This window comes from Lampris incognitus, chromosome 13 (genome assembly GCF_029633865.1).
Source record: "Lampris incognitus isolate fLamInc1 chromosome 13, fLamInc1.hap2, whole genome shotgun sequence".
Taxonomy (NCBI): Eukaryota; Metazoa; Chordata; class Actinopteri; order Lampriformes; family Lampridae; genus Lampris; species Lampris incognitus.
The window spans coordinates 46,366,436-46,393,995 of record NC_079223.1 but is presented as its reverse complement, the minus strand read 5'-3'; the positions used below and the strand labels follow the sequence as shown (position 1 = coordinate 46,393,995).

Genomic DNA, 27,560 nt, shown 5'->3' with positions numbered 1-27,560 from the left:
GAACCGGTTTCGACTCGTTCCGGACTCGCTTTACCAGAATGCATTGCGTCTTCTGCGCAGGCGCGTCGGTCGCGGCTCAGAATTTATGGCTGTCCGAAGCGCTCATCCGACTGTCCGTGAATGTGCGGCTATAGTCGTATTTCGGCGTCGTTATGATAACGTCGACGGGTGCTCTGGCCTTGGACGATCGCGTGCGGTTTTAGAGAGTGAGTATTCCCTTTACGGAAATGCGGAGTTTACTGTGTAAACGATGAGGAGCAGCTCCCGGGGGCCGTTAGAGCTTTGAATGGGGGAGCAGGGGGCCTGAAAGCAACAGGGATTTAGGAGCTGTGCAGCCTCTCTTGCATGTTGTCCAGGATTGCTTGATGGTGATTTTCGGTGTTCAGGGGGCTGAAAGGTCGGTCATGGATTTGTTAACAGATGTAAGCGGCCTTTCTATGATGCCAGATGTTGAGGTGGGGCTGAATGCTGCTGTTGGCCCTTGAAAACACCATGCCAGACCCCATAGACTGCCCCTATCACCCAGGGTGGCCTCCGGTGCAGACTCCACCCTGTCTCTTTCTTCAGTAGACTGGAATGTAGAAAAGCAAGGTCGTGTGTGTGTGTGTGTGTGTGTGTGTGTGTGTGTGTGTGTGTGTGTGTGTGTGTGTTTATTTTTCAGCTTTTTAAGTTTTAAAGACATGCTTGAACCAGCCTGTGGTTTTGTCATCTCCGTGCACATTTTCTATTTGTGACCTCTCTAATATTAGATTCATCAGATATCGTAAGGCAGTTTATGAGTGGAAACTCGTGATAGTGCTTTTTTTTCCCCACCTCAGCCTATAGAGCTAGTTGTAGTTTAGAGCTATTAAAAAGCATCGGCTGGCATAAGATCCTATTATGATGGTGGCAGCCTCAGAAACTGTCGTAGACATGAACTGACTGACTCCCGAATCCCAAATTTTAAATCTTGAGATTCTACTCCACATGATAACATTTTCAGGTCAGTCATTTCATTCCCATCGCGGAAGATTGATGTATAGGTCGGCCCTATAACCCAACATAAGCCTAAATGTATTTAAGAGGCGCGTGTCCATTATCCTTCCTGCATACCCAACGGCCACTTCCTCATGAGGCCAGAGGAGAGGACATAACATTATTTCTCAGGGGTATTATCCCTTGGTCTGTTTTTAAAAGTATGTGTGTTGTGTATATTTCAGAGGCAGGATGCGGTGGTGGCCCGGCTCCTTGCTCCACTTGTTTTGCTGTCTGAGGTTACGGGTGTGTGCGAGGCGAGGTCGGAGCAGGCTCCCCCTGTGGCTAAGAGAAACATGGGCCTACATGAGACTGATGTTCAAGTCGCTTTACTTCAACTCCCTTACCAACTCCGATGTAGTCTTCGACTCAGTCTTCGAGCCAGTCTTCTGGACCGTTGAACATGTCACCCGCTGGTTTGGGACGGTATGTGTGTGTGTGTGTGTGCGTGCACGTGTGCATGCATGTGCAAGCACGAACATTCGAACAGACAGTAGTGTTTCTGAACATGCCATTAGTCTCCGTAAAGCTACTTCCTCCCTCTGATCTGTGATTCTCAGGTGTTTGTATGTCTGGTGGTGGTGCTGACCAGCTCCATCGTGCTGATCGCCTATGTGGTTCTGCTGCCGCTGGTTCTCAACACCTACTCTCTGGCGTGGATAGCATGGCACCTTTGTTACGGACACTGGAACCTTGTTATGATCGCCTTCCACTACTACAAAGCTACCAAGACCTCCCCTGGATTTCCCCCGACGGTAAGATGTTTGCTTAGTGTCTCAGCAGCGTCAGACAAAGCCGTTAGCAGGACCAGTCTGGCTGCCGCAGCACATGACTGTCCTTGTGATTTGTGTCTTTCTCTCAGGTAAAAAACGATGTTCCATTTGTGTCTGTGTGTAAGAAATGCATCATTCCTAAACCAGCCAGGACACATCACTGTGGCATCTGTAACAGGTGAGTCATTGTCCTTTGTTCTCTGACATTGACCCGTTGCCAATGGTTAGTCATTGCCCTCAGCAGTATGTTTCAAAAGTCGATAAACCTGGACGTTTTGTTTGTACTTCACAGTTGCATTCTCAAAATGGATCATCACTGTCGTATCCTTTTGTTATACAACTATTTTCCTTTGGTTCCGACGTTTCCCCAGTTGCTTTTTCTTTAAGGTAGCAAATGAGATGAGCGATATGGAGCATATAAATCAAAGTACCAGTATAGATATGTACATCTTGGGTTTATTGTGCTATTATGGTAGTATTTGACATAATTCCTCATGATAGTCACATTAAATGGGACAAATTTTGGTTTTATAACTAAGTCACATCATGGCCCTGATACAAGGGGGACAGCAATGTGGGGCTGTTGTTTTAATGTCTGTTGGCCATTGGATTAAACGTCATCATCAGATGCTGCTCCCTGGTTTACCTACAGTGCCGTTGACAGTGAGGGAGGTGTTGTCATTGGTGGCTAGCAGCTTGACTGTCGCTCACACTGATACCCTCTCACCTGTCAATATAGACTGGTCTAAGGGGTGGTTTAGGAGAAGCCCACCTGGCCACCTTTCTCTACTCGGTCTCTTTTTTTAAGATTTTTTTTTTTTTTTTGGTCCCAGAAAGTTGGACCAGTTCATTTGGACACAACGTTTATTGAGAGAGCGACGTTTCATCACTCATCTAAGTGGCCTCTTCAGTCTCAGCTGACTGCAGGTATCCCACCCTTATAAACGATACATGGCATGACGACCCAAATCCACGATCAGTTTCATATGCAAATTACCCTGACCATTAACTAGCGCTACAGTGGCCATGTGTACTATTTATAGAGAATCGGGGAATGGTTGCAATCACAGCATTGTAAGATGGCGACAGATGTACTCTTAGCCCCCCCCCCGGTTCAGCGATGGTCGTTCCCTCTTCACATAGATGGCCTCTTTGACCCCCCGTTCAAACCAGCGTTCCTCCCTATCAAGGATGTGCACATCCTCATCCCTGAAAGACTGGCCCTGGCCTGCAGATGGTGTAGACTGTTGCGCCCTGGCCTGACGTGTTAGCGCCCCTGTGTTGTGTCATCCTCTTGGCCAGCGTCTGTTTGGCTTCCCCGATGTGCAATTCACAGCATCCTCCCAGCACTTACACAACACAGTACACAACAGTGTACACGATATTGCTCTGTTTGTGCCGAGGGACCTGATTCTTGGGGTGGAACAATTTCTGGCGCAGCGTTTTGTGGGGTTTGAAAGTAACTGAGACACGGTGTTTGGAAAATACATGTCTCAACTGTTCCGACACTCCCACCACATACAGAATCACCGCTGGTTTATGCTTATACAGCTATTGTCCTCCTCTCTTCTATCGGCTGGTGCGCTGTTTGGGCGTCTTCCTGGCTTTGACAAACCCCCAGTTAGTATAACCACACTTAACCAGGGCCTGTTTAAGGTGGGATTTGTCCCCTTCCCCGGCCGCTGTGTCGGTGGGGACGTCAGCTCGGTGGCGCAGCGTCCTGATGGCTCCTAGTTTGTGCTCCGGTGGATGATGAGAGTCAAACCCTCTCTCACGCTGACTCTCATCAGCTGTTTATAAGGGTGGGGGTACCCTGCAGTCAGGTGAGACCGAAGAGGTCACTTAGATGAGTGATGAAGCGTTTCGGTACACGTTGTGTCCAGAGGAACCGATTCCACTTTCTGTGACTTCCTTCCCTGGATTATTTGGGCATTTTATACCTTTATTAGATGGCAAGAGTGTAGAGGCAGACGGGACATGTTGGAGAGAGAGAAATCGGTATGACTTACAACAAAGGTCGCCATCTGGAGTTGAACTGACGGCAGTTGCGACCATGTGGCTGTGTGGCATGTGCCGTAACCCTTCGGCTACAGAGGCCCTCCTCTGCTCACTGTCTTGACCTCTGACGTCATGTACACGTCAGAGTCTGGCTAGCGTGAGGGGATCTCTGGTGATGTGGTGACAGAAGACTGTTCCGGAGAGCGCTAGAACAAAGAGAGGAAGGGTGTAGCGGACAACTTGTAAAGAGCAGTAACCGGCCGCTGCACAACACCTCCTACAGTACACACATGCTGGTAGACTTCAGACCGTGGGGGCGTCCGGGTAGCGTAGCGGTCTATCCCGTCGCCTATCAACACGGGGATCGCCAGTTCGAGTCCCCGTGTTGCCTCCGGCTTGGTCGGGCGTCCCTACAGACACAATCGGCCGTGTCTGCGGGTGGGAAGCCGGATGTGGGTATGTATCCGAGTCGCTGCACTAGCGCCTCCTCCTGATCGGTCGGGCAACTGTTCGGGGGGGGGAGGGGGAACCGGGGGGGAATACTGTGATCCTCCCACGCGCTACGTCCCCCTGGCGAAACTCCTCACTGTCAGGTGAAAAGAAGCGGCTGGCGATTCCACATGTATCGGAGCAGCGACCGGCACGGCTTGGAAGAGTGGGGTAATTGGCTGGATACAACTGGGGGGGGGGGGGGGGGGCTTAAGACCGTGAGAGCGAGTGTCCTCCTCGGTGGCGTCGGCACGTCCTCGCCAAGTCTCTCCTCACATGGTTAGCCATGACAGTCACAGCGTGGTCGCACCAGGGCAGGGGGGGGACTGTGGAAACGAGCCGTGTTGTGATGAGCAGAGCTGATGGGGTCTTGTGGAGTAGGGGTATGAGCGGCTGTAGCGTAGGAGAACATAGGGTCGCGATGGCGGGGGACGAGGAAAACACGCCAGGCGTTGATAGCTCCTTAATTGTGAACGCCGCAGCTTGGCTGAACAACTGCGTGGGACACTTTAACCACCGCTACTTCTTCTCCTTCTGCCTGTTCATGACCATGGGCTGTGTCTACTGTAGTATCAGCGGCAGGAACCTGTTCCTGGATGCTTACAACACCCTCGAGGTGAGAAATCGGGACTCCCGTCAAACTGCCGGACTTTTGGTTGGTCAGCGCGGTGTCTGGCCTGATGTGGCTCATTAGGGTTGTGTTTTTGTTCTATGTGTTTTCTGGGGATTCTGGGTCTCATAACTTGGGACTCTCCCGTCCCGGTCCGGGCTGTGTGCATCCGGGTCGGTCTGACTAGCGCTTCAAACACACGGGTATGGAAAAGCCAGGGATTCCGGTGACGGGAATGGGACCGCTCATCGGCATTCTTCCCTCTGGCCAGGTACTCCCACACACCCATCCACACACCCATCCACACACCCATCCACACACCCATCCACACACCCATCCACACACCCATCCACACACCCATTATGAAGCAATGTTTCCTTTTTAGGCGGCGGACTGAAGTCATTTGTTGTTTTTTTTACTGTGTGCGCTCCGGTCCAGACCCATTATCAGACGCCCTCGCCGGCCTACACCTACAAGGACAAGATGATTCATAAGAGCATCATCTACATGTGGGTGCTTACCAGGTGAAGTATTTGTGACGCCCCGTCAGATGGTTTTACTACCCAGGTCATGTCGCCGCTCGCCACGTACATTCCACATACCGCCTCGTACTGTTATTTGTGGAGTAGCTGGTTGATGAAAGCTGACGCGGTGTGCCTGGCCTTTCCAGCACGGTGGGAGTGGCGCTCGGGTGTCTGACAGTCTGGCATGCGGTGCTGATATCCAGAGGCGAGACCAGCATCGAGAGACACATCAATATCAAAGAGACGAAACGCATGGCCAAACGGGGGAAGGTGAGCGTGCGCACACCCACATTCGGTTGTAGGTCTCTTGACTCGGTTTCTGCCACATTATTGTAATTTATTAAATTATTTAGAATTCGCCAAATTTGCAGCACAGTGGCCCGGTGGTTAGCACCGTCGCCTCACAGCAAGAGGGTCCCGGGTTTGAACCCCGGGGTTGTCCAACCTTGGGGGTCATTCCGGGTCGTCCTCTGTGTGGAGTTTGCATGTTCTCCCCCGTGTCTGTGGTGGGTTTTCTCCGGGTGCCCCGGTTTCCCCCACCATCAGAAAGACATGCATGTTAGGGTTAATACTCCTGTCTGTGACCCTGACCGAGGCGTGGCAAGACGAACTGGAGTCGCTCCCCGGGCGCTGCACGGCGGCTCTCCTAGCTACACAGCTAGGAGGAGTTAAATGCAGAGGAAGAATTTCCCCACGGGGATCAACAGAGCATATCAAGATGAAAATAAAAAATTAATCCAGTTCAGGGTTGGCGTGGGTCGGATGGCTGTTGGATGTAAGAGGTCCCTGGAAGACAGTCCAACGTAGGCTACACACAGACACGTCCTCACTCACCGTCAACCAGGGGGTCAGTTAGAGCAGCGTTTCCCAACCCAGTCCTCAAGGACCCCCCATCCTGCAGATATTCATTGTAACCCTGCATAGGTAGCTCTGCCTGTACTTACTCAACCAATCATCTCACAGCACTTAATTATGCAAGGTGTGCAAACTCTGACATAACTCATTGCTGATTTGTTGAATAACTACAAACAGGTACCTATTCAGGGTCGCAAAGAAAATCTGCAAGATAGGGGGTCCTTGAGGACTGGGTTGGGAAACGCTGACTTAAGAGTAACCGGTTCATTCACATGAGATCGTCATAACTCACAGATGCTTCTAACCAAAGCACTTAACTGAGAGACTCAGCAGTTCGCTTTTGTATCAGTTTGTCAACCCACAGACATCTTACGGTTCTACATACAAGTTATTTCATAGCCAAGAGTTTAAATACATGACAAAACTATCATTAATCATTAAAAATACAGTACAGTACAATAGCCTTCTGGGGCGGCATGGTGGCGCAGTGGTTAGCGCAGTTGCCTCCCAGCAAGAAGGTCCTGGGTTCGAGCCCCGGGGTAGTCCAACCTCGGGGGTCGTCCCGGGTCGTCCTCTGTGTGGAGTTTGCATGTTCTCCCCCTGTCTTCGTGGGTTTCCTCTGGGGGCTCCGGTTTCCTCCCACAGTCCAAAGACATGTAGGTCAGGTGAATCGGCCGCACAAAATTGTCCCTAGGTGTGAATGTGTTTGTCTGTGTGTGTGTTTGTGGGCCCTGTGATGGTCTGGCGGCCTGTCCAGGGCGTCTCCCTGCCTGCCGCCCAATGACTGCAGCATCCCCGTGACCCTGAGAACCGGATAAGCGGTTTGGATGATGGATGGATGGACATCACGAGCACAATATGTTTTGTGGATCGGACCTAGAGACGGGGCAGATAGCAGTTGCAAGTGATGTGCAATTCATCATCGTCATCATCAGTTCCATAATCTATGGAGGTCGTAGGAGCACAGCTGATGCCTCAACAAGTCTCGGTTGAGTCATCAATTGTGTTCCAGTAGGGGGGGGGGGGTACCTTGTGGTCCTTATCCCCTCTCCAGGTGTGGGTGGCTGTTGGTTCACAGAGGAACTCATCTGCCCTTTTGTTTTTAGCCCTGCTGGGTGTCCACCCACCCTCACAGCAACCTCAAGGGTTGAAGTGGGGGTGCCGGTTGAGTCACCGACGACCCAGCGGTTGCAGTTTAACGTCGTGCCCAGGACGATGGCGCTTATAAGGGGCCTCAATCCATTCTCTGTGACTTGGCCTGTCAGAACAGAGTGAGTCGGGGGGTTAACGCATCATTAGAATAGCTGTAATTACAGTTAAGTTCTCTTTCAAATCACAACACCCCGAGATGTGAGTGGAAAGTTTTGTTCGTGCAACCGCATTTATAACGAAGCTTCGCCAGGTCATGTGACATGCTGCTTCAAGACCACGTTACTGGGACCACTGCAGGAAACTGCACATGAACATGTAATATCCAGGAATCCACATCATAGACACCACCCTGACTCCCTGTAACACACTGACCACAGTTTCCAGCACTGACCAGACACGTGCTAGGATTTGACCTGCTCTCGTTTTTTCTTCCTGCTCTTGTTCCTTTTCTCAACCTCCTCCACCAGGTGTACAAAAACCCTTTTCACTACGGCAGACTGAACAACTGGAAGATCTTTCTCGGGGTGGAGAAGAGAAGGCAAGTTTGTCCCGTTTCCTTTGTCTAAAGATTCGTTTTCATTTCAGCACCTCGCCGCTATCTAGCGGTGGCGGGCCCCGTGGCGTCTCCAGATATTGGTAATGACCTCTCCCCCTCTTCCTCTCTGGTCTTTAGCCACTGGGTAACACGTGTGCTCCTTCCCTCCGGGCACGCCCCCCTTGGTGACGGTCTGACCTGGGACGTGTACCCGGTCAGGAAGGACATGATGCCCGTGTGACCGCCCGTACGGAAAGCCGGCCTACCTCGACTCAGCCCGCCGCCCTGGTTCAACGCCGCCGCCGTCGCCGCCGCCGAGGCTGTCAGAGGGTTTAAGAAAAACCACCTCACAAGCGAAGAAACAGGTGACGTTAGGCCCCGCTACCTCTGCACAGCCCCGCGGTTCAGCATCTGGTTTCATGGCTCAGAGATCCAGAACAGAAAAACGACGAGATGACTGTGGACACGCAACGGGTTCGCTTTTTCACCGTGGGTGGGCTTTGTTTTGGGGGTGTTTTTTTCCCCGGGGCTAATCTGACTCACGGCATCGTGTGGGTCACGGGTGTGATGCTCTTCAAAATCACTGACATGTTGTTGGACCTAAATGACTGTGTGATCAAATGGCTCAGCAACCACAGTGGGATTTTCTTTTCTTTTCTTTTTGCGTAGGACTTCTTGAATCATAGTTCGATGCAGGTCCCTGAGCGGTAACTCGATCACAGCCAAAGAAAATGTGCAACTCGAAGCCGGGGGGGGTCAACGTGTTGTGTTTTTATTGGGGTTTTTTTTGTGTGGTTTTTTTCCCAGTTATTGGTGCAATATGGCCACCCCATGCAGATGACGTGTCTCTCCAGCCCGTCTCATTTACATTTTCATTCTCCAACTACGCACTCTCCACCCCCCACCCCCACCCCCCCCCTACCCAACAGCAGAACACTGACCGCACATCTGTATTTTTAATATATTAAAATATCTTAATACGGTTTTTAAGAAAGCGGTCGTGCCTCGTGTCTTTGTTCCGTTATTGTCAAAGTGACACAGGCTACGGGCGGCGTGGCGGGCCTATTCCGTTGCCTACCAAAAATGAGGGTCGCCTGTTCGAATCCCCGTGTCGCGTTCGGCTCGGTGGGGCGTGTCCCTACGCTCTGCATAACTGTAGTCCACTGACTTCCGCTTTCTGCTGCAGCGGGTGCGTGGCGATACAGGGAACTGGTGTGACCGCCGCAGTAGAAACCGGAAGTCAGCTGACCGTGTCTACGAGTGGGAAGCCGGATGTAGGTCTGTGTCCTGGTCGCTGCACTAGCGCCTCCTCTGGTCGGTCGGGGCGCCTGTTCGGGGGGGGGGGGGCTGGGGACGAATAGCGTGATCCTCCCACGCGCTACGTCCCCCCCTGGCGAAACTCCTCACTGTCAGGTGAAAAGAAGCGGCTGGCGACTCCACATGTATCGGAGGAGGCACGTGGTAGTCTGCAGCCCTCCCCCGGATACAATTGGGGAGAAAAGGGTGAGGGGGGGGGGGTGCACACTCTCCGTAACCTCTTCATACAGCAGCCACTTCACAAAGGGCACGAGCATGCTCGCTGCAGGCCTGCGTGGCGGTCCGGGTCTGGGATGAGAAGTACTGCCGCTCAAGGATCATTTTTACCATGTTGGCCAAAAAAGCAGCTTTTCCGTTACGTCATGGTCTTGGAAGGGCAGACAGACAGGCTCACGGGAGTGAAGGATTACCCTGCACGTGCTCCAGATCTGTTCTGCCGCCTCATTCGGATGCATAAAGCGCCGGACACGGAGTGACAGGAAAGACACGCATGTCTGCATGTCTGTATGTCTGTCAGTCTGTCAGTCTGTCAGTCTGCATGTCTGTAAGTCTGCATGTCTGTCAGTCTGTACGTCTGTTAGTCTGCATGTCTGCATGTCTGTCAGTCTGCATGTCTGTAAGTCTGCATGTCTGTAAGTCTCAGTCTGTCAGTCTGCATGTCTGTCAGTCTGTACGTCTGTTAGTCTGCATGTCTGCATGTCTGTCAGTCTGCATGTCTGTAAGTCTGCATGTCTGTCAGTCTGCATGTCTGTAAGTCTGCATGTCTGTAAGTCTCAGTCTGTCAGTCTGCATGTCTGTCAGTCTGCATGTCTGTAAGTCTGCATGTCTGCATGTCTGTCAGTCTGCATGTCTGTAAGTCTGCATGTCTGCATGTCTGTCAGTCTGCATGTCTGTAAGTCTGTCAGTCTGTAAGTCTGCATGTCTGCATGTCTGTAAGTCTGTCAGTCTGCATGTCTGTAAATCTAAGTCTGTCAGTCTGCATGTCTGTAAATATGTAAGTCTGCAAGTCTGTCAGTCTGTAAGTCTGCATGTCTGTAAGTCTGCATGTCTGTCAGTCTGCATGTCTGTAAGTCTGCATGTCTGTCAGTCTGCATGTCTGTAAGTCTGCATGTCTGTAAGTCTGCATGTCTGTCAGTCTGCATGTCTGTAAGTCTGCATGTCTGTCAGTCTGCATGTCTGTAAGTGCATGTCTGCATGTCTGTAAGTCTGCATGTCTGTAAGTCTGTCAGTCTGTAAGTCTGTCAGTCTGCATGTCTGCATGTCTGTAAGTCTGTACGTCTTGCCTGCATGAACGTCACGCACAGTTGTGGAGGTTAGTGTACATCTGAAAACCTCCGTTAAATTCACCGAAAACACTGACCGGGCTTTCTACTGATAGAGACGTCACTGTCAGTGGGACCAGTTTAGCGGAAAGTAGGCGTAGGAAGTAAGAGGCAAAATGACAGATTATGGTCGAAATTGGATTATGACGGAGATTAATGGGCGGTAACACCGCAACCTGTTCATAATCCTCATCTTGTCACCCCTTCTTCAGCATTGCCAACCCCCCAAAACACGCACACATGTGCGCCCGTCATAATTCATGTGTCCAGCAGAGGGCAGTGCTGAGTTTGACGGGCTCCCTATTAAAGGAACCGAGGCAAATGGAAAGAAACAAAACTAGAATCCTCAGAAATGTGCAGTTTTAGTTGCTTTTGGCCTCAAACTGGGATTGTGCTGCCTGTTTAAACCGACACAATACTGCAAGTGTGAACATAAACTACACACTGTCAACTTCAGTTTCAAGGGATCTTTACCAGAATGATCCGCCCTTGTTCAAGTTTCTCCATCCACATGACAAACGTACCAGTTAGCTCTCGTGCAGTTTTGCATATATATATATATATATATATATATATATATAGGAGTAAAGTTTGAACTGGGTGCGTTTCCTGTGTCATTGCAACGACTCCAAGCTGAAAACGCCCACGCGACATCACCGGGTATTTCTTGCATCTTATTTTCAGATTTCTGGATCGTACACGTTGCAGTATTTCTCCAAGATACCGCAGATGACTCTGATTGCAGCATTAAATAACGAGGATGATGTGGAAAATGTTGTGCGTGGATAAGACGGCACTAGCAGGTCCCGGAAGAGGATCTGCCGATGAGGATCACAGTTCCCTTGACTAACTACAAAGTGCATTTATGCATATCCATGTATATTTACATATATTGTATATATGTTGTATAGTCATATATATATATTTCATATATTTATATAGTATATTTATATTATACATGTATATTTATATATGCTTGGCGCGCACGCACACACGTATATATGTATACTATCCACCTTCCATTGCAATATCTTGCATGCCCGTTACACATACTTGTGTAATGCTGTGCATACTTGTGTATGTATGATGTTGTGTTACTCACATCAGTAACTGGGCTGTGTACTTTGCTGCCGGGGCGTCTGAACGTCACGCGTTATTTGATTTGATGTCATTTAGTTTCATTTAAAAAAAAAACCAAAACAATCCGACTACAACAGAGGAAGTGCTAGATTGCGCATGCGCGCTTCGGGGAAGGGATTTAACGCCAGCTCTGTCCGAACGGGGTTGTGCGGGCGCGCGGCGAGACCCACTCCCCCTTCCACCTAATTTGAATTCGGGTCGGACAAAGCAAATAATCGCATTTTATCTCCCCCCAAGTTTTACACACGTCTGCGTGTATTCATCCACCAGTCGGCCGCGCGCAGGATCGGTCGCTGGTTCCGCCGCCTGCACCCGGGGCAGCTGCGGACTCCCGGTCCACCTCTCGGTCCTTCGGTACCGTCGTTGTAAGGATCCAGCGGGGGAGAGGGGGGGAAACAAACCAAACTTGGAGGAAAGTTGGGATGTGGCAAGCAAATTTCCGACGAATGCATCATTTAGCGGACTGGATCTCAGGTAGGGTTGAATGAAGCCTCGCGACGGGGCCGTTTCCCCCATTTGCGGTCACATTGTTTTGGCGTAACGCTCGTTTGCGCATACGGGTTAACGTGGCTGACATGCGATGACGTGACATCATCGCATGAAAGAGCGGCGGCGACACGCGGCTCGTACGCGTGCCCGTGTCTGCCGGCCGTACACGTGACGTAAACATAGCCGTCTGACTCCCCGCGGCGTGTCGCGGCTCAGCTCCCTCGGGTCACGCGCGTCACGGACGGGCAGGGAAACTCGACCCGCCGCCGCGTCTAAGTTTTGGGCGTCTGAGCGCTTTGTGGTGATGTTGACACTTTGTTGTCTCCGGTGGGACATTTAGGGACGGTCATGGGAGGCTGCGTCGGGAGGAATCGGATGGACGGACGAGGGAGCGCCGGAAGCTCCACAAGGAGTAAAAAGCGTGGAGGTAAGACCATGACGGGGACCCGCTGCTCTCAGACCAGTCTGTGGGACCTGACCGGTCATCTTGTGTGCACGTGAGCGCGCGCGCGGGCGCGCGAGTGTGGTACGAGGTAACGGTGATCCTGCTGGGTCTCGTAAAGGGAATGAAAGGTGGGTCTTGACCCCATGTGACCCCATGCCTTTATGCATGCTCATAATACAGGTAAGAAACTCAAAGGTTGAGCCAGTTCGGCTGGATACAATGTTTCTAGACAGATACATTTTAGAAGAGGTCACTTAGACGGGTGATAAAATGTATCGGTCTAGAAACATTGTATCCGGATGAACTGACTCAACCTTCTTTGAAGTTGATCAATGTATTTTATCTTGTTTTAATTCAGTTTTACCCCGCTGGCTGATAATATTGGTTGTTTCAAGAAAGTTCAATTGTTTCACGATTATAAGACTTATTATAAGGAGTGTTCATTAAATAGGAAAACGCCTTTAGACTAGAACGACGAGTGCTCCACTCCTGCCTAAAACGACCATGGGTTTGTAAACGGTGTATTCTATCAATATAAATACCCAATTGAGATGTTAATGCACTGCATAGTGTGTCTGTTAGGGAACGACTGACTCCAAAATTGACATTTTAGCAACTATAATACTATTTTTGAACAATGTAAAGTTCAGGGAGACATGGTCGAAGTTGAATAGCAAAATTGAAAATGTGACCTGAAAAACGAAACGGAAAACACATGTGGCTAATCTAACAAACGCAACAAGGCCTATAAAATGTGAAAAAGAACTGAAAGTAAATACTGAAACAGTCCCAAACAACGACCGGAGTTTAAAAACTACCAGAACGACGGTGGGCGGTCATTTTGACCGCCGTGGTTTTTAAATAGGAAAAAAAAAATCTTTAAACCAGAAAGTTAATTTAAGATCCTATTTGTAGAGTGAATGTCTTGAAATAAGTTGTATTATAAGTATACTTAGTTGAAACGAGCAATAATAACTTTTGGTGGCGTCAGAAAGTGTTAGCCTCATATCATGAGATAAGCATATGTGACTTAAACAAGATGAATCACCTTGATAAACTTGTCGTGGCGTCCCCACAGACACAGTTGGTGGTGTCTGCGGGTGGGAAGCCGGATGTGGGTGTGTGTCTTGGTCGCTGCACTAGCGCCTCCTCTGGTCGGTCGGGGCGCCTGTTCGGGGGAGGGGGGAACTGCGCTAAGTAGTACCGGCTGCAGCCTGTGGGAAGGCGGAGTTGGATGTTCAGCCTCACATGTCACCCCCGCCCACCGGTCCAGCCCCGCCCACGTCCATTACGTCACCGTGCTTCTTTCCCCAGCCCACATCGACTACTCGCCGTGCTTTTGATTTGGCATTTTACTGGAAGAATGATCGACACGGGCAATTAATAGAAGTTTGAATTACATAACAGCGTGAGAGTTAACGGTCTTGATATTAATGGCCATAATTTGTTTAACAGAACAAGCCGTGAAACTCTCTTAGGCTTATGTTAAAAACAGACATTATTTTCTTCATAAGCTGTTGTGGGCGGGGCTGGACCTGTGGGCGGGGTTGGGCGTCCAACTCCGCCTTCCCGCAGGCCTCAGCTATTGCCTTCTTGAACTGGGGGGGAATAGTATGATCCTCCCACGCACTACATCCCCCTGGTGAAACCCCTCACTGTCAGGTGAAAAGAAGCGACTGGCGACTCCACATGTATTGGAGGAGGCACATGGTAGTCTGCAGCCCTCCCTGGATCGGCAGAGGGGGCGGAGCAGAGACCGGGACGGCTCGGAATAACCACCTTGTAATTTTGTGAATAAATTGTTGATAGTCCCGTTGTTGCATGTTGACACACAGGGTTCAGGTGAGGGCAGGTCTTCTGGTGCAGACACTAAGCGCTATCAGGAAGACATTCCACATGTCAAGCCGTGTCAATAAGACGGTTATGAATCATGTTGAGCCTTCGTTATAATTAATGACTGCCATATCTCTGCCCTCTAGCTTCCATAAGCAGAAAGCATGTGGACAGTTTGTAGACGGTCTCGGTTCAGGCCTACACGTCAGCCATGCGTCTAATCTCCGTCTCAGCGGGAGGAGAGGATCTGTCCTGATCACACAGCGTGTTATCTGGACGAGGTTACGATTCCCTCCTGATTAAAATGTGGTGTGGCCATGATGGACCGGACCACCTTCTGTAAGAGGGCAACACGGTCCTGCACAGATATGGTTCAGCACAGAGCCCGGTCAGCATTTAGACAAGGTTTCTGCAGTGTCTCCCTGTATGCTGGTGGGTACCATATTCCCTGTACAGCTCCAGAGGGCCCAGATTTTGGTCCACATCTGAGAAGAAGTTCACAAAAAGAAAAAAATGCTTGCTGCTATGGCGAAATAGGACCTGTATGTCAGAGTCACAGGTGACGCTGCGTTAATGCCAGGCAGACCGCCGTCCTTGCACGAGCTGACCCCATTCCTTCTCTTCTCCAACCTTGGCCACCAGTCTTCCCCCTGGAGACAAACAATGGTCTTGTTGTGAAAGCACCTGGAAATAGGTTCAGATTCCAACAGTTGTAATGGTCTAACGAGGATTTACTGGGTATTAATAGGTTTACCATCTCGCCTGCGGGTATTTGTGTCTCACCTGTCTTTGAATAGGGCAGATAGGATTAGGTTCCTTGTGTAAAGTAGCTAGCTTCTGGGCCGGGGCACTCAAATGACCCTCACCTCATATTGAACCGAGGCTTATTTGTTTGCAAACTGATCCCACGGCACGTTCGAGTGGCGGTTTGTTATTAGGAGGGGTAAAAGAAGAACGCAGCATCTTTAAGAAAGTGGAGGTGTGTGGCGACGTGTAGGAGTCTTGCTCGGAGTCTGCACACAGTGGGAATCTCAAGCGGCCTTGGTCTGCGTCGTTCCCGGCAGGAAGACTCCGGTGTTTCTTTGGGCCCGGCAGTGACCGTGTTGTTGTTGTTGTTGTTGTTGTTGTTTGGTGTTTTCCATCTCGCTTGTTGTCGCGGGCGGCTAGTTTGACCGAGACGGAAACTCAGATCCAGGGAAAAGCCATGGGAGTAACTAACTCGAGGGACTACACCTACTACCCTGCTGCAGATACACCCGTTAAGGTGGTGCTGAAAAGTAAGTGCGAACCCAGAACGGAGGGTGGAAGCCGTTCTGTTGCTCTTCTGTTTCATGTCTGCTGGACTCATCACCTCTTTTTGCAGTTATAGCTGTTATTTGTTGTTTACTATTGCTGTGGTGTGTTTTGTGTTGTTTTCTTCATCGTTTAGGTAACACAGCGTTAATATTGAAGATGGTTCACAATTAAACAAGCAAGTTTATTTATTAAGCACATCTCGCGTGCAGGGCACTTCAGCGTGCTTTACACAAATAAAAACAGAAAGGAAACAACCATATAAAATATCATTAAAAAGGAGTAAATAAAAGCAAATAGGAACACTCATATCTAAAATATTATTAAAAGAGTACAAAGTACATAAAATGTACTTTGAAATATTAAAAAGAGTAGTATAATTAAATGACAGGCACTATAAAATATAATTAAAAGGAAAAACTATAAAAATATAATTAAAATATAATTAAGAGGACAAGGTACATCAAATGTATTTTGAAATATTAATTAAAAAGAGTAATATAATTAAATGACAGGCACTATAAAATATAATTAAAAGAAAAACTATAAAAATATAATTAAGAGGACAAGGTACATAAAATGTGTTTTGAAATATTAATTAAAAAGAGTAATATAATTAAATGACAGGCACTATAAAATATAATTAAAAGAAAAACTATAAAGATATAATTAAGAGGACAAGGTACATAAAATGTGTTTTGAAATATTAATTAAAAAGAGTAATATAATTAAATGACAGGCACTATAAACTATAATTAAAAGAAAAAACTATAAAAATATAATTAAAATATAATTAAGAGGACAAGGTACATCAAATGTATTTTGAAATATTAATTAAAAAGAGTAATATAATTAAATGACAGGCACTATAAAATATAATTAAAAGGAAAAACTATAAAAATATAATTAAAATATAATTAAGAGGACAAGGTACATAAAATGTGTTTTGAAATATTAATTAAAAAGAGTAATATAATTAAATATCAGGCACTATAAAATATAATTACAAGAAAAAACTATAAAAATATAATTAAAATATAATTAAGAGGACAAGGTACATCAAATGTATTTTGAAATATTAATTAAAAAGAGTAATATAATTAAATGACAGGCACTATAAAATATAATTAAAAGAAAAAATTATAAAAATATAATTAAAATATAATTAAGAGGACAAGGTACATAAAATGTACTTTGAAATATTAATTAAAAAGTAATATAATTAAATGACAGGTACAATAAAAAGAAAATACGAGGTACAAAAACAGAAAACAAACAAGTTGTCTAAAACAATGTAAATATATATTTCAGTAATAATAGTAAACCTTGTAGTAGTGCACGTAGTATTTCACAGTCTTGGTGGTGGTGGTGGTGGTGGTGTGTTTGTTGTTGTGTGGCGTGCCTGTTCACAGCTTGGATGAATGGGGGCGTAGTCGAAGTAAATCCCGGTTTAAGTGAGCTGTTTGCTGCAGAACACGTCACGTATTTTTCCTAAACCCCTTAACTCGCCAGAAACGGTATTTAGAGCTCGAGTCTGTTCGTGGAAAAGAGCCAGTTCGAAACCTGAAAGGTTCACAACCGGCATGCAAACTAGAATAGCGGCCCAGCCGTCCACGGTAAACACGTGTAGGGGGCAGCATGCCGCTGCAGGGGGCCGAGAGGCGGGAAACGGAAGCGGAGTCAATACAGGAAGAGGTCGAACCAGCGGCGTGTCCAGCCTCCACTGTGAACTCTTAACACGTTCAGTGTACTTACAAAAATAATTAGGAAAGCGATCCCTTGGGAAGAGTGGGTGAATGAACTTGATCGTGTCACGTTATGTGAAATGTATTTGATGTGAAATGACTTGACACAATTAAGTTCATTTACTTACTTTTCCCAAGGTAATCACTTTCCTAATGTAAACTACTAATAGGTCTGACCCTTTAGCCGAGCAGTTAGCGATGTCGCCTTGTGGTGCAGTACACCTCGTATCGAATCCCGCACCGGGCAAGAAAATAACCAGTTACACTAATTATTTTAACTAAACTTAATTTGTTAGAATTTACAGTTTACTGCATACTGGGTAATATATATATATATATATATATATATATATATATATATATATATATATATATGTGTAATCGGTTATTTTCTTGCCCGGTGCGGGATTCGCTACGGGGTGTATTGCACCACAAGGCGACGTCACTAACCGCTCGGCTAAAGGGTCCGATCCGTTAGCTAGGGGCTAACGTGTCTTATTAGTAGTTTATATATATATATATTATTCTAACTGACCCAAACTGACTGGTTTTTCAACTTTGTGAAACAATTTTATCAAAAATCAGGGCTTGTTCTCAGAGTAGATGTGGTCAGTGTCCCCTTTGAGCAGAATGTGTTGTCCCGAGGAAAAGCTCCTTGATCCAGTCAGGTAATCTCGAGTGGACGGACAGGCTCAGTGTCCAGACTCCAGGGGAGTAGCGCTGCACGATTCTGGAAAAAAACTCACGATGTTTATTTTCTCTGCGATATTTATTGCGGTATGAAAAAATGCAAGAATTTTCAGCAGTTGGACAGAATGGATCGTTCTAGAATGACTGGGGGGATTTCGTAAGGGAGGTGTAGGGAAATTGTGTAGAGTGTGCGGTGCCTTTTCGGCTTTTGTCCTACGGGAAGAAGAGGAGGAGTCAGACAGACGATGCGGATTGGCAGCCCAGAATGGTCATGCGTGGACTGGCTCTGACGTCATCCGGATCCGCGCGTACACATAACCCCCCCCCCCACCACCTGAACGAATTATCCCCCCCGATTTAGAGACCCGCTCTCGATCACACAATACCATTATTTCTCAGCGGTATATATGTGAGCGTGGTGATATGGTAATGTGTTGTAATGACTAGACTCGCTAGCCCTTGGCTAATGGGTCGGACCCTTTAGTCGACTGGTTAACGTAGTTGCCCGTGGTGCGGGAGACCCGGGTTCGCGTCCCAGCTGCGATGATCTGAATTTGCTACATTATGTGTTATCAGACAGACTTCTCGTGTAGCTTAGTCATGGAAAATGAGATCCGTGCGAAATCTCCATTGACTTAAATTTGTCCAGTGCAGGACGAAAAAAAGTTAAACGATCGTCCACTGGTGGACGACTCAATAGATTAGTTTTCGTCAATATAAGAACGACATCTCGCGATATCATGTTGCGCGTTTCTGATGTGAAGTTCGTGGCGTAACTATTGCGCGTGCGCACATCACGACGACGAGGCTGAAAACGATAGATCGTGAAGCCCTACGGTAGCTATGGCCTATTGCCCAGCAATGTCTCTATGAATGGCGAACCCGCCGGACCTGTACCCTTTTACCTTCGGGTTTGTGGAGGAGACGGATACGTTGGGAATCCACATGGTTTCTAAGAAGTGAAGTGAAGAAGTCATCCTGACCTTGAATTCCGAGTCATGTCATTTGCAGCGGCCATCACGTGGCCCTTTTCATTCATTTCAGTATGGAGTCAGTGTTCTGCTTGGATTGGTATCCATGCTTCAAATCTCAGCTGCTTACAAAATGCTTTCCTTGGACCCTCAGCTGATGGCTGTAAGCTGTTGTGCCGGATTCTGAGAGCAGATTGCTGTAATTCTTTGCTGTAGGTGTTGCTTTGATCAGAAACCGAATCAGAATAAGAATCGTCGGTTGCCCTGCATTTAATTTGCCGTTACATCAGATACGGGCTGGCACGTGTAGCTTCCTGTCTGTATCTGGCCAGACATCTGCCTAGAGGAGCAGTTGAGGTTCATGGAAAGCCAATAGACAGTTGACTCATATTAATGAGCTCCTTTGCACGCTAATGCATGCATGCATGCACGCAACGCTTCAATTGCCCATTAGGCACAACAAGGTCTTTGCACTAACAAGGAATAGACACGCAGGAGGAAGCCAGCGTGTTAATGCAAAAGGAAAAGAGGAAAGAAGACAGACTCTGTGTAACTTTAATATTGTTAAGGGACGCAGATATGGGACAAGAAATTATTCATACGTTCAGTGCAGTTTACCATCTGACCGCAGCAGTTATCAAAGAAAACTACTGAAATATTCATGGTGGTGTGAAGGGTGGAGTTGAGTTCAAAACACGGAATATTTGAATGACGAATGGTTAACACATGCACACACGTTTAAGGCGGCCTCACCCAGCACCGTCCATGCAGTGTCTTTGTCCACATCTGCATCTAAGTGTGTCTTCGTTTGATGGCTGGGAGAGGTGGCTCTGGATCGGCTGGGAGAGCTTGGTCTGTTGCGTCCTGTGGGCCCAGGGACCACGGCCCTGCCTGGAGCTGTGCCTGAAGAGGTAACACCGAGGGCGGTCTGACAGGACGGGAAACCGGGGCAAGCTAAGCTAACCGCTAGCCCATGCAGACCGGCAGTTCCGATAACACCGAGGGCGGTCTGGCGGCGGCCTCGCCTAGCGTCGACTGTGTTCTTAGTGTCGTCGTGTGGAGTGCGGGGAGGTCTGTCGAAGGTGTCTGGCTTTGAGAGCTGGCGTTGGATCGGCTGGGAGAGCTTGGTCTGCTGCATCATGTGGGCCCAGGGACCACGGCCCTGCCTGGAGCTGCGCCCGAAGAGGAAACACCGAGGGCGGTCTGACAGCACGCGGAAACGGGGCAGGCTAAGCTAACTGCTAGCCCATGCTGGCCGGCGTTCGTACGCTTGGACAGGGATTTTTTTTTTTTGTTTTAGTTTAGATACAGTATGTGTTAGTTTAGATATGTGTGTTCTTGTAGTGTTTGGATATGTGTTTTTGTCTTTGTGTTGCACTGCTGTGGGCTGGCGGTCATATAGTGTTTCTGATTCTGATTTTCTGTGCGAGGCGTACACGAATATGACAGACCTTTGGTGAAACCAGACCTGAAACTTAGGCCATGTCTTTATCGCTCAAGTATATTTGCCACCCGGTGGTCTGCACTGCTAAGTCTTGTGGAAAATCATTAGATTTGATGGGCCGTGGACGACAAACTTGATATTTTTTCCCCCATTTCCTTTTTTCAATACTATAGCACACAGATGCTACTATACTTAGCTGAAAAAGATTAGCCAAACTGCATTGTCACAATCGAGCTTCGAGATCATACAATAGATTTTTTTGGGTCTTAGCTTAACCGTGGTAGGTTTCTTTGTGCGTCTTTTAACATCGACGATATGAGTTATTGGGTGTTTTCATTGCACTATCTCGCACTACTCGGAGAGCTCATGTCCCCAACCAGTGCCTTCTGGGATCAAGCGGGATAAATCCTGTTATGTGGAACGTGATTATAATCTGCTGGTGTGCTTCTGCGTGCATCTGCGTGTTATTGGCTCCTGCAATAATCCACTGCACTATAAATAATCTTGTTGATTTTTCTCCCGCGGTGAATCAAAGTGACCTTCCTGCTACTCCGGTGCAGCACACTCCATTATGTCTGCCCGCCCCCACCCAGACAAAACAGCACTAACACACCTATGAGTGGGCAAAACGGTCTGTTTTTGTCATCGGTGCCATCAAAGATCTGTGGAGGAGGAGTAATTAAAGTCTTTGCTCAGCGTAGTCTGGATTATTATGGGCACGAGGGCTGTGCATGTGCTGGTGGTCCATAGGTGGTCCTAACAAATTCCCGCAGAGACTTAGGATGAGCTCCTCTGTCCTTCTCTGACCTTCCTGCTGGTTGCAGTTTCATAACGTGTAGGCAAACATTAGGATTCCCTTACATGTTTATATTTTCTAAAGAGAATTCAGTGAGTTCAACAACGGATTAAAGTCGAACGCGACTGAGTGTTGGCATGTTAGACTGATTTTTATGATTTAGTTACAAAGAGGATTGCATTGTATTTTCACGTATGAAGTTTTCCTTGTAAAAGAAGTTTTGATTGATTGATTGATTGATTATATTGTGACTTTTTGGGAGAGCTGGTAATAGATCGGATGGGAGAGCTTGGTCTGCCACATCCTGTGGACCCAGGGACCACGGCCCTGACTGGAGCTGTGCCCAAAGAGGAAACACCGAGGGCGGTCTGACAGGACGCAGAAGCGGGGCAGGCTAAGCTAACTGCTAGCCCATGCAGACCAGCAGTTCCGATAACACCGAGGGTGGTCTGGCGGCGGCCTCGCCTAGCGTTGACTGTGTTTTTAGTGTCGTCGTGTGGAGTGCGGGGAGGTGTGTCGAAGTGGTCTGGCTGTGAGAGCTGGCGTTGGATCGGCTTGGGGAGCCTGGTCTGGTGGGCCAAGGGACCACAGCCCTTCCTAGAGCTGCGTCCAAGGAGGAAACACCGAGGGCGGGCTGACAGGATGCAGAAGCGGGGCACACTAAGCTAACTGCTAGCCCATGCAGACCGGCAGTTCTGACAGTCATCCTGTCTTGGACAGTGAATCTTTTTTGGATATGTTGGGTATATGTGTTTTTGTAGTTTGGATATGTGTTCTTGTAGTGTGGATATGTGTTCTTGTCTTTGTATTGCACGGCTGTGGGCTGGGGGAGACGATGTTTCGTTTCATGTGTGCAGGTGCATGGAATGAAATGACAAATAAAAGTTCCTGATTCCTGACGAAGGAAACATCTCTACACAGGGTCATAGGTCCGGTCTATTTGAAATGTTGTCAAATTATATTTCTATCATCGGTTCTTTGATAAGTTCTGCCTGACACAGCCTTGTCATGCTGAAAGGAAGAGAATCAACATTTGACCCTGGACTGACATAGACCCGCTCCTTAGCGTGCATCCTCACCCAGCTAATGATGCTTTAAAGAGGTGGACTCATGGCTTGACCCAACTTGGCAGCCACACTATATTAAATAAGGATTTCTCAGAGCTGCAGAATAAAGTGAAGCCCTACAGAGAGGTCTATTTTTGTTGGGTTCTAGTGTCCTATATCCCTTGTGCCTTTTCTTTGGTTTCATTATGTAACTGCTTTCAGTATACCCCCTTTTTGTCTTTAAAGTGCTAATGCGTGCTATCAAGGCTTGATCAATTCTACGGCTTGCAGAGGCAAACGACTTCTTGCTGCTTTATTCCTTAAGAAGATTCTCCTTGCGCCACAATTTCTCATCCTTTGCTCTGCAGGCTTGTCAAATTACATATGGTTTGACGTGTCCTCCTGTTAACCCAGGTCACAGATTAAGATAAGGCTGAGTGATATATTACACATGATAGTCGAAGCGCAATGTCACGCTGACAGTAAATATATCGTAAGTGGAACTACAGATGACAACTGCGAGTTAAGAATTTGGCAAGCTCCAAAACCAGTCAACATGCTCTGGGTATGTTGTTGGGAGGCTGATTTTGCTGCGGGTTTAGTCACAAATTCAGCCCAGTCTTAATTCCTCTTCTCAGGACGCAATGAGCCCCTGAAGAAGGATCGTCCAAAATGGAAGAGCGAATACCCCATGACGGAGGGCCAGCTAAGGAGTAAGAGGGATGAGTTCTGGGACACGGCGCCAGCCTTCGACGGAAGGAAGGAAATCTGGGATGCGCTTAGAGCTGCGGCCCTGGCTGCAGAGTGCAATGACCTGGAGCTAGCACAGGCTATCGTGGATGGAGCCTGCATCACTCTGCCTCACGGTGAGAAAGCACACGCACACACACACACACACACACTCCCACACACACACACACACACACACACACACAGTCGTGTTTCACTATCCTTGTGAGGACCCCTCATTGACTACATTCATTTCCTATCCCTTAACCCAAACCTTACCCATGCAAACTACATGCCTAACCCTAACCCTTACCCTAACCCTTACCCTAACCTTAACCTAACCCTAACCCTAACCTTAACCTAACCCTTACCCTAACCTTAACCTAACCCTAACCCTTAACCTAACCTTAACCTAACCCTTACCCTAACCCTTACCCTAACCTTAACCTAACCCTTAACCTAACCCTAACCCTTAACCTAACCCTAACCCTAACCATAACCTAACCCTAACCCTAACCCAACCCTAAAACCAACTCCTAACCCTAAAATAGACCCTTTTCCTTGTGCGGGCCTCTGCACAAAGTAGGTGCTGTCAGCTTTTGCTACCCTTGAGTGGACTTTTGGTCCACACAAGGATAGCTAAACATGTACACACACACACATGCATCATCCGCAGTGTTTGAAGTGTAATTTTCCTTGCATCATATGCAGCTATTAATATTCTATTAATTGTATGCTATAAATGCCCTACACCTTTCCTTCGCAGCGCATCACTACCTGTCACAATTCTGCAAATGTCCAATGCCAGTTTGTGGAGCGCCGTGTGTCCAATGCTGAGAGATTACTGGTGGAGTTATTACATAATCACAGTGGTCACAGGGCTGCGTGACCACAGCAGATGGATTAAAATGCAGAAAGCCATGTTTAAAGTTGGATGAGATGGGGGGCGGGGGGGAGGGGGGGTCTTCTGGTTTGCATTTGCACACATACAGTAGAATATGTGCAGACTGTTTCAGTGGTTAAAAAAATGGAGAATATCTCCAGCTGATGTTTACCCAGACTAAACGTGAGTGAAAGGGGTGAATTTGTCGCTTAAAGCCGATTTCCTTGTTTGTCTCGTTCTTCTCTCCCAGGCTCCCTGACCGAGAGTTATGACGAACTGGGCAACCGCTACCAGCTGCCCGTCTACACCCTGGCCCCGCCCCTCAACCTCATCAGCGAAACTGCCAGTGAAATCGAAGTGTCCGAACACGCCGAGAAACAAGCCCCGCCCCCTCCACCCAAGCAGGAGTTCCAGCTGCGCGTGCGACTGTCAACCGGTGAGAATCGCGGCGCCCCCTACGCCACCTCCCGTTCCCCGTCCTCGAGATGTTCAGTGTGGCTGCGTTTCCGTCCAACTGTTTTTAGTCACAGTCTATCATTCTGAATAGAAAACACAGCCTTGATGGAGGCAGACTCAAACCTCCAACACATGCACAAGGCTTTTACGCTCGCGTGATGTGAATGAATTATTCAGCCAAACGGGGGCAACGGGGACTCCACTGCTCCCTCGCAGATGACGTAGATCAGTGTTTCTCGACCCTGTCCTCCAGGAACCCCTTTCCTGCATATTTTCTTTGCAACCCTGAATAGGTACCTGTTTGTAGTTATTCAACCAATCAGCAATGAATTTTGTCAGAGTTTGCACACCTTGCATAATTAAGTGCTGCAAGATGATTGGTCGAGTAAGTACAAGCAGGGCTACCTATGCAGGGTTACAATGAAAACCTGCAGGATAGGGGTTCCTTGAGGACTGGGTTGAGAAACACTGACGTAGAGGAAAGCGGCAGAGAGATCCACGTCAGACTGGTGGCGGCAGTCAGGACGAAAACAACACATCCTAGCTCTTGTTGTTGAGTTGATTAATTGTTGAGCTGATTGATGCTGCTGAATTGTTTTATCCCAGGGGTTTAGGGCGCTAACGCTTCACCAGCGTGGAGGACAGAATTTTAAGCTGGACTTGGCGCTGACTTGTGTGTTATGTGCACAGTCTTTGTACCTTTGACTTTCTTCTTCCAAGGGACCAGAATTTTTGCAGTGCGGTTGCTAATTGATTATACTGACGATTCAACCGAGAGAGTTGCGTGACCGTCCAACTGACAGGTATTTTTTCTTCTGGGAGCCGAGGCCCCCTGATATACTAACTCTGCCCGACCCCGGAGCGAGGAGAGAAATCCAAGCCAGGGAGCAAATGAAGTCCGAGCGCGTGCACAGGGGAGTCTGGGAGCATGAGTAGGTCTGGGTTCACGCATACGGTTCTGAGTGACCGCAGAGCAATTCTGTGCAAAAGCAGGCTGGGTTTGAGTGTGAGGACAGGGGCTTGAAGGAGAGCATTTGAAATCCATACATAAGCCTGTTTGGTAGAATGTACAGTTTCTTGGATGTAGTTGGTTAGAGAGCCATTCATGTTCCCTCTAGGGACTGATGTATATGCTTTGTTGGTCCCTCTTAAGATGTTGAAAAGTGAAGAGTGTTATATTGATTCCTACTTCACCTCTTTTCCAGGTAAGGACTTGCGTCTCACAGCCAGCATGGCAGACTCCATCTCCGAGCTGAAGAAGCAGCTGGAGGGACAGGAGGACATCCATGTGGCCCAGCAGAGGTGGTTCTTCTCTGGGAAACTCCTCACCGACAAGACCCGACTACAGGACACCAAGATCCAGAAGGACTTTGTCGTCCAAGTCATTGTCAACCAAAACCCTCCAGTCATAGTTAACTGAGGGGGGGGGGGGCTTGGGGTATGTGATGAGGATGTCCAGAGACGGGGGGGGGGGGCAGGAATTGGGAGAGAGCTCGAGTTTATTGTCTGGCGGGTGCTGCAGTAACACTTTTGTGTACATTTTTATAAAACAGCTCGTTTGCTTTTGTATCCTTTTTGTATTCTTCCTCTCCTTTTCCCCCTCCCATCCATCCACCCATCCATTATCCCAACCGCTTATCCTGCTCTCAGGGTCACGGGGGTGCTGGAGCCTATCCCAGCGGTCACTGGGCGGCAGGCGGGGGAGACACCCTGGACAGGCCGCCAGGCCATCACACACACACACACTCACTAACCGCGAGTTATGGTGAGGCAGTGGAACATCATGCTGCATAGTCGAAGTAAACGAGTGTTATACAGGAAACCACATCAACACACGGCTCTCATAGTCACGTCCTCCTCCTTGTCTTGTGTTTGTACTTGTCCCACCTGTGAACGTGGCCAGACTCCCGTCCAGATAGCGAGTAAGCCCAGCGGTCCCTTTGACTCGAGTCACGATGTGGGAAGAGGATGTTGATTCAGCCGTGAGGGGCATCTGTAAATAGCCTTTATCTCTCATTTGATCCTGTAAATATGTACATACCCTAGACTATAAACACAGGGCGATTCACAAATAAGGTGTTTATGCAGAATAAAAAGCATATATGAAGACGAAGAGGCGTCTTTTTGGAATATTTAGGACTTGCCTATCGGTTTTATTTATATTTTGTAATCTCAGTCAGGATTTGTCTAACCGCTGTAGTTTCGTATGTGCAGTATGAAGCTCGGTGTGCTCGACCGGACTGTAAATAAACATTGTGGATTTAAGTGACGTCAGTCCCCGAGTCGGGTCTTTTCGAGGCTGCTGGTCAAACACGTGCAAGGTGTGTTTAACCCGGATTGTTCCACTCTCTGGTGAAAATACCTTTTGGAAAAATATGAACTCTCAAACAGCACCGGTTCTGAGCCCAGTTTTTTGGATTGCAGGCTACTGTTATTTTGATAGACTCAAACGGAAATGACAATCCTGGGGAAATATCCGAGGGGTCGTCCGCATCTCCCTCAGTTCTCTCAAGTACCAAGAGGTCTGACAAAGGCGTGTACTCGCCTAGACGCCGTTATCACCGGTGTCTACTACTGTGTCCTTTCTCTACCCAAGCTTGACACTTTATGCTCTTATGGTGGTGACCTGTGTGTGTTGTGCTGATGTGTGTCAGTGTAACTCTGACTTGTGCTCTGATTCTCCTGTTCACCGCCTCTTCACATTTACTATCAATGCGCTTGACTTGACATTCACTCATATATATATACTATATACTATGTATATACCATATAAATATACAGTAAATATACTATGTATATATGCTAAATATACTATGTATGATGACCATGTGGCAAATGCAGTTCTACAGCTAATATTTGATATAATACTACCATGATGTGATTACTATGTTGCAATACACTACTACTACTACTACATATAGTACTACTATTACATGATAGCATTAGTAGTGCACTTCAAAGTATTTCATAGCAAATGCACTACTACATCCATCCATCCATCCATCCATCCA

General features: G+C 47.8%; 2 protein-coding genes across 4 annotated transcripts; both read left to right on the top strand.

The window, feature by feature from the left end:
* Window positions 1–75: 75 nt before the first annotated feature.
* zdhhc16a (zinc finger DHHC-type palmitoyltransferase 16a) lies at window positions 76–8,885 on the top strand. The gene is made up of 11 exons (XM_056291856.1): window positions 76–206; window positions 1,200–1,440; window positions 1,575–1,769; window positions 1,877–1,965; window positions 2,080–2,108; window positions 4,757–4,890; window positions 5,072–5,155; window positions 5,323–5,408; window positions 5,555–5,678; window positions 7,883–7,953; window positions 8,089–8,885. The coding sequence occupies exons 2-11, from the start codon at window positions 1,207–1,209 to the stop codon at window positions 8,189–8,191; spliced, it is 1,149 nt and encodes a 382-aa protein (XP_056147831.1). The 5' UTR covers window positions 76–206; window positions 1,200–1,206; the 3' UTR covers window positions 8,192–8,885.
* Window positions 8,886–11,277: 2,392 nt separating this feature from the next.
* ubtd1a (ubiquitin domain containing 1a) lies at window positions 11,278–25,969 on the top strand. Of its 3 annotated transcripts, none has more exons than XM_056292158.1 (5): window positions 11,278–11,466; window positions 12,559–12,645; window positions 23,120–23,347; window positions 24,344–24,529; window positions 25,755–25,969. In XM_056292158.1, the coding sequence occupies exons 2-5, from the start codon at window positions 12,567–12,569 to the stop codon at window positions 25,967–25,969; spliced, it is 708 nt and encodes a 235-aa protein (XP_056148133.1). In that variant the 5' UTR covers window positions 11,278–11,466; window positions 12,559–12,566. The 3 variants fall into 3 exon arrangements, with proteins under 3 accessions (XP_056148133.1, XP_056148132.1, XP_056148134.1); XM_056292157.1 differs by lacking the exon at window positions 11,278–11,466 and adding an exon at window positions 11,859–12,203; XM_056292159.1 differs by lacking the exon at window positions 11,278–11,466 and adding an exon at window positions 12,153–12,203 and having other exon boundaries at window positions 12,559–12,843.
* Window positions 25,970–27,560: the final 1,591 nt, after the last annotated feature.